The 14,823-nt window shown below is 32.0% G+C and overlaps 1 protein-coding gene across 1 annotated transcript in view; it reads left to right on the top strand.

The window, feature by feature from the left end:
- The window catches only part of TFEC (transcription factor EC), a 37,172-nt gene that overhangs the window by 6,660 nt on the left and 15,689 nt on the right, over nucleotides 1-14,823 (top strand). Inside the window, exon 2 of the mRNA XM_036247214.1 lies at nucleotides 13,418-13,532. Coding sequence (XP_036103107.1) covers nucleotides 13,418-13,532 — 115 coding nt within the window. The remainder of the gene's footprint in view (nucleotides 1-13,417; nucleotides 13,533-14,823) is intronic.

Below are 14,823 nucleotides of genomic sequence, written 5' to 3'. Positions count from 1 at the left end.
GGAAATGTTTGTGCAATATTGGGATAATGTTTTTCTTGAAAATGTAGTACTTTTCCCCATAAAACTATTGTGTCAAATATTTGTGTGCAATATATTTGAAGTTTATTTTGATATCTTCAGTAATCAAAAGACTGTTCAAGCTATTAATTACTTCTGTCAGTTTTACTAAATACTATTTTTCAAAAAATTTATATATTTTTGTCTAAGCATTCACAAGCATTAGCAAATTATTGTGGCTAATACCTCTTATCATCTTTTTAATTGTGGTAAAACGTACATCAAGTTTAGCATTATGTACATTTTAAAGTGTGCATTTCAGCCCTGGCCGGTTTTGCTCAGTGGTTAGAGCGTAGGCCTGTGGTCCAGAGAGACCGGAGTTTGGTTCCCACTGGGGGTGCGTACCTCGGTTGCTGTTTGTCCCGGCTCTGGTTGGGTTGTGTGGGTGGCAACCACTCAATGTGTCCCTTTCAGATTGATGTTTCTTTCTCTCTCTTCCTCTCTCTCCCTCCCACTCTATCTGAACAAAAAATGGAAAATGTTATCGGGTGAGGATAAAAAAAATTTTTTTAAATTAACTGTGCATTTCAGTGGCATTAAGTAAATTTACGATGTTGTTTAACCACCAACACTATTTCCAGAGTTGTTTTATCATTTCAAACAGAAACTATACATCCATTAAACAATAGATACCCATTTCCTTCTTCTCCTCAGCCCTTAGTAATTTCTTTTCTACTTTCTGTTTGTATGAATTTGCCTAATTTGTTAGCTCTTATGAGTAGAATCATATAATATTTGCTTTTATTCTGTCTGGCCTATTTTATTTAGCATAATGTTTACAAGATTCATTCATGTCGTAGCATGTATCAGGATTTCATTTATTTTGAAGGATTTATAATATTCCATTATAATGTATATACATATTTTATTTATCCATTCAACTATTAATAGACATTTAGGTTTCTTCCACCTTTTGGCTACTGTGGACAGCATTGGTATAAACCTTTGTGAGTAAATAACTATTTAGGTCTCTGCTTTTAAATCTTTTTGCTATATTCTTAGAAATGAAATTACTGGTCATATGGTAAATCTATGTATGCTGAACTTTTTGAGAAAATTCACACCCTTTTCCACAATGGCTACTTCATTTACTCTCCCATTGGCAATGAACCAGGGTTCCAATTTCTCCACATCCTCACCAGCACTTATTATTTACTTTTCTTTTGACAAGTTATCTTAATGAGTGTGAAGTGGTATCTCATTTTTTTAAGATGACAGTATTTTTTAGTTTAAAATTTTTATTATTGACACTAATGCATATTTCCCCCATTATTTCCCCCTCTCCTTCCCCCATCCAGTCCTTGCCCCCCTCCCTTGGCCCTCACCAAACTATTGTCTTTGTCCATGGGCTATACATATATGCTCTTGAGCTAATCCTTTCACTTTCCTTTATCTGCTCCCCCAACCATACTCCCCTCTGACATTTGTCATTCTGTTCCATGTATCCATGCCTCCAGTTCTATTTTGTTTGTCAATTTATATTCTTCATTACATTCCACATATTAGTGAGATCATATGGTATTAGTCTTTCTCTGACTAGTTTATTTCACTTAGTATAATACTCTCCAGATCCATTCATGCTTATGCAATGGATAACGGTTCCTTCTTATGTATTGCTGTGTAGTATTCCATTGTGTAAATGTGCCACAGTTTTTTTATTCACTCATCTACTGATGGGCACTTGTATTGTTTCTAGATGTTGTCTATTGTAAATAAGGCTACCCTGAGCATAGGGGTGCATATATTCTTTCTGATTGGTGTTTTGGGATTCTTAGGATATATACTCACAAGTGGGATTTCTGGTTCAAAAGTCAGTTCCAGTCCTGGCTGATTTGGCTCAGAGGTTAGAGTGTTAGCCTGGGAACTAAAGAGTCTCCAGTTTGATTCCCAGTCAAGGGCATGTACTCAATTGATGTGTCTCTCTCACATTTATGTTTTTTTTTCTCTCTCTCCTTTCCTTCCACTATATCTGAAAAATAAATGGAAAAATATTCTCAGGTGAGGATTAATAAAAAAATATGTTAAGAAAAGTCAGTTTAGTTTTTAAGTTTTTGAGGAAACTTCAACTGTGGCTGCACCAGTCTACATTCCCACCAACAGTACATTAGGGTTCCCTTTTCTCCACATCCTTACCAGTACTTGTTTGTTGATTTATTGATGGGATACAATTTTTCAACACCATTTACTGAAGATACTGTTTATATTCCATTGTATGCTCTTATATGCTCTTGCCTTCTTTGTCAACTATTAATTAACCATAAAGGCATTGGTTGATTTCTGGGCTCTTCATTCTGCTCCATTGAGCTATGTGCCAGTTCGTGCGCCAAGTACCAGGCTGTTTTCATTATAGTTGCTTTGTAGTATAGTTTGATGTCTAGTATTGTGGTATCTTCAACTTTGTTCTTTTTTCTCAGAATTGCTGGTGTTATTGGGGGCCTTTTTTGTTCCATTTACATTTTTGGAATATTTTTATCTAGATCTGTGAAATATGCCATTTGTGTTTTAATAGGAATTATGTTGAATCTATAGATTACTTTGATTAATGTGGGCATTTTAATAAAGTTAATTCTTTTAATCCATGAATATGGTATATGGTTTCACTTGTTTGCATATTCATCAGTTTCTTTCTTCAATGTCCTATAGTTTTCTGAGTACAGGTCTTTTACCTCCTTGGTCAAGTTTATTTCTAGGTACTTTATTATTTGTTGTTGTAGTGTAAATGGAATTCTTTTCTTAGTATCTCTTTCTGAGAGTTTATTATTGGTGTATAAAAATGCCACCAGTTTCTGTATATTAATTTTGTATTATGTTACTTTGCCAATTTTATTTATTAGATCTAGTAGTTTATGGTAGAGTCTTTAATGTTTTCTATGTCATATGTGAAAAATGACAGTTTTCTTATGCCTTTCTAATTTTTATGTTTTTATTTTTTCTTCTTGTCGTGTTGCTGTTGTAAGGACTTCTAGCACTATATTGAATAAGAGTGTTGAAAGCAGACGTCACTGGTCTTGATCCTGGTCTTAAGGAAAACAATTTTACCTTTGCCCACTGAGCATGATGTTGGCTCTAGATTTTTCATATATGAATAAATTATTGGTATGATTTCAATATACTTGAATTTGTTACACCTAAGTTTGTGTCCTACATATGGTCTATCTTTTAGATGTTTCATATGCATTTGAGGAGAATATATATTTTGCTGCTTTTGGGTGAAATGCTATGTTATGTAAACATAAATTAAATCCATCTGACCCAAGTGTGTCATATAAGGTCAATGTTTTCTTCTCAATTTTTTTGTCTGGAAGATCTATCCAGTGATGATAATGTGGTGCTAAAATCCCCTACTGTGACACTATTGTTGCTGATCTCTCCTTTGAAGTCTACCAAGAGTTTTTTATTTTATTTATTTAGATACTCTTATATTTGGTGCATATATATTTACAAAGGTTATGTCCTTTTATTGGATAGATCCCTTTAGTATTCCTTTTCTTTTGTTATGGTCTTTGTTTTAAGGTCTATTTTGTCAGTTATGAATATTGCTACCTCAGACTTTTTGTTTATTCATTTCCATTTGCATGGGACATTTTTTTCTTTCCCTTCACTTTCAGTCTGTGTGAATCTTTCCTTCTGAAGTGGGTCTCTTATAGACAGTATATATATATATATATATATATATATATATATATATGTTTTCTTATCCATTTAGCTACCCTATGTGTTTTGATTGGAGCATTCACTCTATATACATTTACAATTATTGTTTATAGGTACTTATTTATTGCTATTTTTTTCCTTAATAGCTGTGTTCATCTCTCTATATTTCTTCTTCTTCATAAAGCAGTATCTTTCACATTTCTTTCAATGCTGGTTTTCTGGTAATGATCTCCTTTAGCCTTTAGTTGTCAGGATGAACTTTTATTTCACTGTCAATTTTAAATGATATACTTGCTGGATAGAGTAGTCTTGGTTTCACTTCCTTGCTTTTCATTACTATGTAGACTTCATGCCAATTCCTTCTGGCTTGAATTGTTTTTGTTGAAAAATCAGCTGACAGCCTATGGGAACTCACTTATAGTTAAGTGACTATCTTCCTCTTGCTGCCTTTAAGATTCTCTCCTTGTCTTTAACTTTTGCCATTATAATTATGATGTGTCTTGGGGTGGGCCTCTTTGTGTTCATCTTGATTGTGACTCTCTGTTCTTCCTGAACTTTTGGGACTTTTTGCTTCACCAATTTAGGGATATTTTCTGTCATTTTCTTTTCCCCAAAACAGGTTTTCTATTTCTTGTTCACTGTTTTCACCTTCTGGCACTCTCATGATACAGATATTGTAACACTTCATATTGTTCCAAAGTTTTCTTAAACTAATATATATATATATATATATATATATATATATATATATATATGATTCACTTTAGAGAGAGAGGAAGAAAGAGGGAGAGAGAAATAGAAACAGCAATGAGAGAGAACATTGACTGGCCTCCTCCTGCATGTCCAACACTGGGGATTAGGCCCACAACCTGGGCATGTGCCCTGACCGGGAATCAAACTGACAAGCTCTTGGTGCATGGGTCAACTACCCACCCACATTGACCAGGTTATCTTGTTTGTTTTTTAAATGATTTTTTTCTCTTTTTTTTTGCTCTGATTGAGTGTTTTTTCTACATTGTATTTCAAATTACTGATTCAATCCTCTACTTCAGGCTACTTTCAATTCTTTCCACTGATGTCAGATATAATAGTCTTCATTTCTGACTGGTTGTTTTTGTTTTCGTGTATTAGATTGGGTTGTTGTTGTAAGAGTTTTTTATAATATAGTTTGGATATTGATCTCTTAGAGGTATGATTTGCAAAAACTTTCTCCCATTCTATAGGTTGTCTTTTTTACTTTTGGTAGTGTTTTTTAATGTTTAAACTTTTAACTTTTGATGTCAATTTTATATATTTTTTTGGTTTCCTGTTATTTTGGTAGCATATAAAATAATGATTACCAAATCCATATTATAAAGATTTTCCACTATGATTATTTAGGAGTTTCATTGATTTAGCTCTTATTTTAGGTCTTTGGCCTATTTTTGAGTTATTTTTTCTATATTGTGTAAGATTAGGGTCTAACTTTGTCCCTTTGCATGTAAATATCCAGTTTTCCCAACACAATTTTTTGAAAAGATTGTCATTTTCCCATTGAATGTTCTATAAAGACCATTTATACCTTTGTATATTCACAGATTGATTTCTACTCTCTCTATTCAACTATTTTGATCTATATGTCTGTCTTTATGCCACACTGTTTTGATTACACTCACTTTGTTTTAAGTTTTAAAATTTGGAAGTACAAAGCCTCCAACTTTTTTTTTTCCAAATTGTTTTGCTATTTGAAGACCCTTGAGATTCCACATGGATTTTAGTATTAGTAAAAAATTTTCTATTTTTATAAACACCAGTGCTAAGAATTGAAGCTGTATGTCACTTTAGGTACTAATGTCATCATTGTTTTTTAAAGTTTTTTTCAATTGGTTTTGGAGAGTGAGGAAAGGAGAGGGAGAGAGAGACAAACATCAATCTGAGAGTGGAACATCAATCAGCTGCCTCCTTGCTCCCTACCAGGTATCAAAACATAACCTGGGCATGTGCCCTGACCAGGAATCAAACCTGAAAACTTTCAGTTCATGGGACAATGCCAAACCAACTGAGCCCCACTGGCCAGGGCAGTACTTTTGTCATCTTAATAAAATTAAGTCTTCTCATCATTTAATATGGGATATCTTTCCAATTATGTATGTCTTCTTTAATTCTTTTTCTACAATATTTTAAATTTTTAATGTATAAGTCTTTTGTCTTCTTGGGAAAATTTATTACTAAGTATTTTATTTTTTTGATGTTATTTTAAATGGAATTGTTTTCTTAATTTCATTTTCAAATTGTTCATTGTTAGTATATAAATATGTAACTGACTACTGCATGTTGGTTTTGTATCCTGCAACTTTGAAGAGTTCATTTATTAGCTGTAATAGCTCTGTGTGTGTGTGTGTGCATGCACATGTGTGTCTTTGTGTGTGTGCATGTCATCTTGATATATAAACCCTGTGTATAATCATAGAGTTTTCTAAATATAAGATTATGTCATCTATGAACAAAGATAATTATATTTATTCTTTTCAAATTTGGAAACCTTTTGCTCCTTTTTCTTGCCTGATTGTCTATGTTGAGTAGAAGGAAGTGAAAGCAGGCATTCTTGTTCCTGATCTTAGGAGAAAAAACATCTTTTAAATCTCAACTTTTACTCTTGTTATATCCTCCTTGTAATTAAAATATTATTTATTTGTTTTCTCTTATTTTAAAATTAGTCTTTCCAGATGCATATCAATCTTATTAATTAATTAAATAACAAAACTAAATAACAACAATTTTGCCTTGTGGATTTACTCATATTGCTTGTTTTTCCCCAGTGATTTATGCTCCTATTTTATTATCTGTTCTAGTTTATTTGGACTTCTTTATTTATTTTTTTAGCATCTTGAGAAGGATACTTAATTTATGAAATATAAAAATTGTATATATTTTCTCATATTTTAAAGCATATAAATTTTCTTTAAAGTATTTTTTGCCACATCCAGAAGTTTCGTTATGCATGTTTTAAGTAGTATTTTTTATTTATTTCTAAATTCCAACATTTACTTATATTTAAATATAACATTTGTATTTATTTTTTAGTTTAAAAATTTCCAAATACTTTGAAAATTAGAGATTATAAAAATGGCTTGAAGATTTCTTTTGGCTAAGTTGATAATCAATACTTGTATATGTTTCATGGGTACCCAAGAAAATTGTGTATTTTTTATTTTTAGGATGTAGATCTATAAACTTGTATATTAGGCCAAACTTTGAGTTCTATTGTTTAAATCTTATGTAACATTACTGCATTACTGATTATTTCAGTCTGCTTGACTTCTCAAAAATGAGAAATGTTGAAATCATTAATACTACATTTGTAGATTTATTAATTTCCCCTTATAGTTGAAACACATTTTTTATATATTTTGAGGTTATTTTATTAAGTGCATGCAGGCCTTAATTGCTATGCCTTTTTGTACAACTAAATTATTATTTTTTAAATATGTTTTTAAATAATTTTTTAGAGAGAGATGAAGGGAGAGAGAGATAGAAACATCAATGTGAGAGAGAAACATCAATCAGCTGCCTCCTGCATACCTCCTATTGGGGATCAAGCCAGCAACTCAGGCGTGTGCCCTAAGAGTCAAACCAGGACCTCTCAGTCCATGGGATAATACTCTATCCACTGAGCCATACCACCTGGGCTGCACTTGAATTCTTTATTATTATATAGTGATTCTTCCTATCCCTAATAGTGTTTCTAATTTTAAAATCAATTTTTCTCTAATATGAATAGCTACATTGGTTTTACTATGATTATCATTTGCTGTATATATTTTTTTCCATCCTTTAACTTTACCTGTATGTGTCCTGTTACTATATAGGTCTGTCTTATGCAAACTACATATATCTAAATACTGTGTTCTCACCAGGACTGTCAACATCTTAGCTAAGGTGTATGACTTGTTTATATTTATTATTATTATAGATATATTTTTTACCTGTTTCATCTTTATTATTTGTATTCCATATTTGAATGTTTTTTGGTTTTTTTTTTGTACAATTTAAGACCATTTTCACATTGTTTAAGTTCCTTAATACTCCAGCAATATTGACTAGACTGATTAATATGGTTACATATTTCACTTTATTTTTGGCATTGGTTCTTCTCATCTTTTTTAGATCACAACAACTTTATCAAGATTTTTGGTCATTTGATTTCATATTTTTAAAACATATCTTTTAACTATATCCTTCTATTTAAATACTTCACCCAGAACTGTTTCAATATTATTTTGAAGTAAAGATTCTTAAAAATGTTATGCCTCTAAGAATATTTTTAATTATGATCTAATATATGACTGATATTTGGGCTGGATATAAAACTGTGTTTTAAGTTATTTCAACTTTTAAAAAATACTGATTCACTTTCTTCTTTTATGTAATTTTTCTTTTGAAAAATCTTATGTTAATCAAATTCTTGTTACTTTGGACATAATTTTCTCTTTTGCTATTTAGACTTTTAGGTTTTTCTCTTTATCACTATTTATTCCTAAATTATATATAGTGTGTCTGGGCGTAGATTTTTATTAAGCTATTTGATTTTTATATCAAAATAAAAGAATAGAAAATTTAAAAATAAATTACTTTAGTTTTTTATTTATTGTTAATTCTCGGAAATGTATCTACATTGTTTCTTAAAATATATTTTTTTTCATTTTTTTTTTCCTCCTCTGATACTGCTAATATCTGTATTTTAGTGCTAATAATTCTAGCTTCTGTACTGATTTTATTTTCTTTCATATCTTCTAGTTCTTGATCCTTTTCTTCATCTTCCTGAGAAATTAATTTGGTTTTATAATTTGCTAATTTCTTTATTCTATTCACAGAGTATCTATTATGCTATTTTTATTTATTTTACAGATTTCTTTCTTTAAGTGTATTTTCACACCTCTTATTTCTGCTTGATCATTTGGGTCATTTTTATGTTTAATTGTCTTTGTTTACTATTATTATTTATTACATATATATTCCTTTATTTCTTTAAGATTGTACATGGATAGTTTATGTACTTGGTTTCATGTAATCTTAATTTGTTTTAATGATATTTCTAACACAGAATTTTGTTTTACTTTTGATACGGACATTTTCCTCAAATGTTTTGATATTTTGATGTGTGAGCTCATTTTCTTCATGGAATATTGGCTAACGTTAAAGGGAGGTATATGTGGGAAGGTCAGACTCCACCTTATTCAATTTGTATGATATCAGGAGTGAAAATGTGAACAAAATCTAGGTAGAGAAATTTAGACAACAGGAACCATTGTCAACTACTTCTCATCTCAAAGTAACTTTTTAGATGGTGAGTTTATGTTTTTTACTAGTTAGAAATATTATCTTGAGGAGAATGTTTTACCTTGTTGAAAATATTTTATAACAAATTATTTATATGTCTTTAAACTTTGTGAGTTTGTTCTTTAATATGTTTTTCTATTGTCATGTCAAAGGTTTTGCTTTATTAAAAGGGTTATCTGTTTTTTTTACCGGAATAATAAATATTTCCTCATAAATATCAAGCAATTTGACAACTCATTTATAAATAAACACTTAACCCTTATTATCCAAGTGAATTATACCATGGAGAATAATAACTTTATGTTAAAAAAAAAAAAAAAAAAGGTGAAGAGACCAGGCTGGTTTGGCTCAGCAGTTGGAGCATGGGTCCGCGGAACAGAGAGGGCAGGGTTCAGTTCCCATTAAGGGCATGTACCTCTGTTGCAGTTTGTCCCCGGCCCTGGTTGGGGTCATGTGGGTGGCGACCACTTGATGTCTCTCTCTCACATTAATGTTTCTCTCTTTTCCTCCTTCTCTCCCTTCTGCTCTATCTCAAGATAAATGCAAAAATGTCCTTGGATGAGGATAAACAAACAAAAAAGATGAAGAGTCCTAATAGAGTAAATAATTTTTAAAAAACCTAATATTTGAAAATATGCATCAGAGTACCATATACATTCTATAATGTCTTTATTGATATGCACATGCAGTTACAGATTAGCCCAACTTCCACTGTACTTTTAAAGTTTTTTTTTGAGAAATATACAATATTTCATTATATATATACATATATATACACATGTATACAGAGTAATAGATTATTATTCAGAAATTAATTTTGATCTTCGTATTTCTTTCCTGTCTGATTTTAGAAGTATAAAAAAAAATCACTAAGCCCTGGCCAGTTTGGCTCAGTGGTTAGAGTGTCAGCCTGCAGTCCAGAGAGACCCGGGTTCGGTTCCTGCTAAGGGCACGTACCTCGGTTGTAGTTTGTCCCTGGCCCTGGTTGGGTCATGCGGGATGCAGCCACTCGATGAGTCCCTTTCATGTTGATGTTTCTCTCTCTCTCTTCCTCTCTCTTTCTCCCACTCTATCTGAACAAAAACTGGAATGGAAAAATATCCTCAGGTGAGGATAAAAAAAAAAAATTCACTAAGTTCGAATTAGAGTTTTACAAAAAGTTGGAATAAGAATTTAGTCTCCATAATAATCTAATTATAGCTTTGTTTGATTATTTGTATTTTTTCTGGTCCTTTAAGAAAGAAAAAAGTTACTACTTATTTAAATTAATTTTTGGGAAGTCAAATCAGTAAGCACATTTTATTTATTTATTAAAATTTTTTATTTTTTTTATTTATTTTTTGTTTGTTACAGATGTTTCTCCTTTTTTACCCCATTGACACCTTCCTCCCCTTCCCCCCCTGCCCCGTCCTCGGCTTTTTTGTCCATGTCCATTGGTTATGCATACATGCATAGAAGTTCTGTGGTTTATCTCTTCCCACACCCAACACTCTCTTCTGAGGGAAGTCAATCAGTGCCCTACTTCCATGTTTCTGGGTCTACCGTATTCCTCAGACTGTTATGCTCATTATATTGTGTATATAAGTGAGATCATGTGGTATTTGTCTTTTTCTGCTTGGCTTATTTTACTTAGGATAATATTTTCCAGGTCCTTCCATGTTGTCTCAGGTGGGAATGCACTCTGGTGCAGCCACTATGGAAAGCAATATGGTGTTACCTCAAAATATTAAAAATTGAACTTCCATTTGACCCAGTGATCCCACTTCTAAAAATATACCTTAAGCAGTATGAAACAACAATTACAAAGAATATATGTACCCCATGTTCATAGCAGCACTATTTATAATAGCTAAGATCTGGAAAAAGCCTAAGTGTCCATCAGTAGATGAATGGATAAAAAAGCAGTGGTACATATACACAATGGAGTACTATGCAGCTGTAAGAAAGAAAGATCTCTTATCCTATTTATTAAAATTCGTATTATTGAGATTATTGCAAACATCCTCATTTCTCCCTTTTTGCCCCTCCACCTATCTTCCACCCCACCACAGGTCTTCTCCTGTCAATTGTCTGTGTCCATCTTTTATGCACATATGCATGTAAATTCTTTGGCGTATCTCTTCCTGCATTCCCTCACACTTTCCCTCGGAGATTTGTCAGTCTTTTCTATGCTTTCAGGTCCATGGTCCTATTTTGTTCATTAGATTCCATATATAAGTGAGAATCACGTGGTACTTGTCTTTCTCTGACTGGTTTATTTCACCCAGCATAATACTCTCCAGGTTCATCTATGCTATATCAAAGAATAGAAGATCTTTATTTCTCACATATGCAAACATTAATTAATTTACAGATACATAGTACTTCATTACGTAAATATACCACAATTTCTGTATCCACACATCTACTGATGGATACTTGGGCTGCTTCCAGATTTTAGCTATTGTAAATAGCACTGCTATGAACATAGTGGTGCATATATTTTTCTGATTGGTGTTTCAGGCTTCTTAGGATATATCCCAAGAGGAGGGATCACTGAGTCAAATGGCAGTTGAATTTTTAATTTTTTGAGTAAATACTACAGTGATACCTCGGTTCTCGAATGCCTCGGATTTCGACCAAATCGGTATTCGACCAGGAGATTCGAGAAACTTTTGTCTTGGAATCCGAACAAATATTTGGAACTCGAACTTCCGAGATGAGCCGAGTTGAGCCGAATGGCGTTCATTCGGCCCAGCGCGCCTTGCTTGCGTCATCAGTGTGAGTGCAGAGAGAGAGTCACGCTTTGTGGAGAGAGTCACGCTTTGTGGAGAGAGTCGCGCTTTACACTGAATTTAACCCTTAGACATACTGTACACTTTTATTTCTTGTTGAGACTTATGTTTTTCTACATATTATATACAAATTAGGCCAGTAAATAGGCATTTTCTGGGGCTTGGAACGAATTAATCCAGTTTCCATTATTTCCTATTGAGTTTCATTGCTTCGGTTCTCGAACAATTTGGTTCTCGACCGTCCTCCTGGAACGAATTATGTTCGAGAACCGAGGTATCACTGTATTGTTTTCCATAGTGGCTACACCAGTCTGCCTTCCCACCAGCAGTATACTAGAGAATCTTTTTTTTTTTCACATTCTGCCAGCCCTTTTTGTTTGCGGATTTGTTGATGGTATCCATTCTGGCAAGTGTGAGATACACCTCATAGTCATTTTAGTTTGCGTCTCTGATGATTAGTAACGTTGAGCATTTATTTTCTTATCTCTCCTGACCACTCGTATGTCCATTTGAAGAGTCTATTCTGCTCCTCTGCCTACTTTTTACTTGGATTGTTTGTCTTCATTTTGTTGAGTTATATGAATACTTTATATATCCCTTTGCACATTTTTAAGTTGTATTTCTCTTGTTGAGTTGGATGAGATTTTTATATATATATATTTGGAGATTAACCCCTTATCAGGTGTATATTTGATAAATATATTCTCCCATATCATGGTTCCCTTTGCATTTTGAAGATGGTTCTTTTGTTCTGTGGAAGTTTTTTAGTTTGATGTATTCCCATTTGTTTATTTTTTCTTTCCTATCTCTTGCCCCAGATGATGTATTGGTAAAAATTCTGCTACATGAATTGTCTGAGATTTCACTGCCTATATTTTCATCTACAATTTTTTATGGTTTTACTACTTACTTTTAAGTCTTTTTACCTTTTGTTTATTTTGCTACAATTTTGAGTCATGTATAAAACATCTTAGTTTTCTGAAAAATTGTTCCCAAAAGCCCTTGAAAACCATGGTGTTGTTATAATTAGATGAATACTGTATCTACCAGAAGCAAAAAATAGTATTAGACTATTTTCTGTTACCACCTGGAACATTTATAATAATCTGGTACATTAAGTGTACAGTGAGGAAAAATTTGCCTTTCACGGAAGAAAAATTTCTTATTCAATTAACAGCGTAAAACACTTCTTGATTGTGAGTTGCTGGTAGCACTTATGGCATTAAGAAGGCTTCTAAAATGTTCAACCATTATAACTAATATATGATATGCAACTAACTTTCCAGATTTGCTAGCATATATATTTTTTAAGTTATTCATTTAGAACCAGGTAATGTGCGAGATCAAACTTATATAACTTTGTAGATATTAATCAAAATTTTTCTTCATGAATGAACTAATTTATTTATTGTTTTGCTTAACTACAAATAACTTTATTCAGCATTTTCACAGTACCCTATATTGAATTTAAAAGTCAATGTATACTCACTCTTATTTAAAATTAAAATATATATTAAAAATTATTTTTAAAGTGTCAAATTTAAAATATACAACTACGTATACCAATATCCATAAAAGGTTTAATTAACCTTTTCTTTCTCTTTTCTCTAAAGTTATCTGGAGATATTTTGGATATGTATAGTGGTGAGCAGAGCATTTCATCAGTTAATATGGGCCTTACAAATACTTCCTGTTTAAGAAGTCTATCAATGAAAAAAGAAATTACAGGTAATGTAGCTTTTATAGTTTTGTCCTTTTTTAGTCAATTATGTAAGAAATGAATGACAGGCAAAGAAGGTCACTATATAATGTTACAGGGATCAACCCAACAAGATAATACAACCCTTGTAAATATATATGCACCAAATATAGGAGTTAGTAGAGGAAGAAATGCATCAAATAAGGATTTCTTGACTTGTATATCCAATGTTAGTTCCTGCATAAAAATAAATAAACTTCAATAGAAATTTCTGTAACACATTTTTAGTTTGGAGCCCAAACATTGTTTTTTAATACTTTTTACACAGTTAATGTTAACATTTTTAGTAAATGGAATATGTCCAATCTGGAAATCTGATCAATAACTCACAAATAATTATACATTCAAATAATTTAGACTATAATTAAAGACTATAATTTGAAATGAACAAATTTAAATAAATGTATTCTGTATTACTTATTTAAAAACTAGAATGATTCAAGGAACAATATATTAATTATCTATTTCTGCATAATACATTATTCCAAAACTTTAAACCTTGAAGTAATAAACACTTATTATCTTATATAATTTCTATGGGGCCAGAAATCCAGAGGTGGCTTAGAAGATTGGTTCTAACTCAGAGTTTCTCATAAGGCTATAGTCAAGATATTTGCTGGATTTGACACTTGGGCTGGAGAATGTGTTTCCAAGGTGATTTGCTCACAGGTCTTGCAAATTAGTGCTGCTTGTTGTCAAGTGACCTTGGTATTTTACCATGTGAACTTCTATAGGGCTGCTCAAGTGTCATCATGACATGGCAACTGATGACCCAAGACACACCAACTTGGTACCTGAAAATGTGTTTGATAACCTAGTTTTGGAAGGCACACTAGTCACTTTCCCAATATTCTATTGGTTTCAATATAAGAGGGAATTACCAAGTGTATGAGTATCATGAATGAGAATAATTGTGGGCCATGTTGGAGGCTATTACAAATGCTCACAACTGCATAGCATATAAAGTGTAATTTATTGGAATTATGAAATTGTTTGATAGTAATATCTTAGAAATGTACTCAGTTCCAACTCATAGAATGTAGAAATCATAATAATTTATGAAAAATGCACATTGTTGAAATTTAGGGTAGAGAAATTTTGAATAATCTTAAAGTTCTGGAAATAATAATAATGATTGAGCAGTTTAATATTTGCTGTGCACTATACTGCTTTTAATCATTGCAGTATTATACCATTTATACAGGTGAAGAGCCTGAGACACAGAGAATTTAGATAATAGATCACATAGCTATTAAATAG

Source organism: Molossus molossus, unplaced genomic scaffold (genome assembly GCF_014108415.1).
Source record: "Molossus molossus isolate mMolMol1 unplaced genomic scaffold, mMolMol1.p scaffold_m16_p_7, whole genome shotgun sequence".
NCBI lineage: Eukaryota > Metazoa > Chordata > Mammalia > Chiroptera > Molossidae > Molossus > Molossus molossus.
The sequence above is the reverse complement of the archived record's forward strand: the minus strand, read 5'-3'. Positions and strand labels throughout refer to the sequence as shown.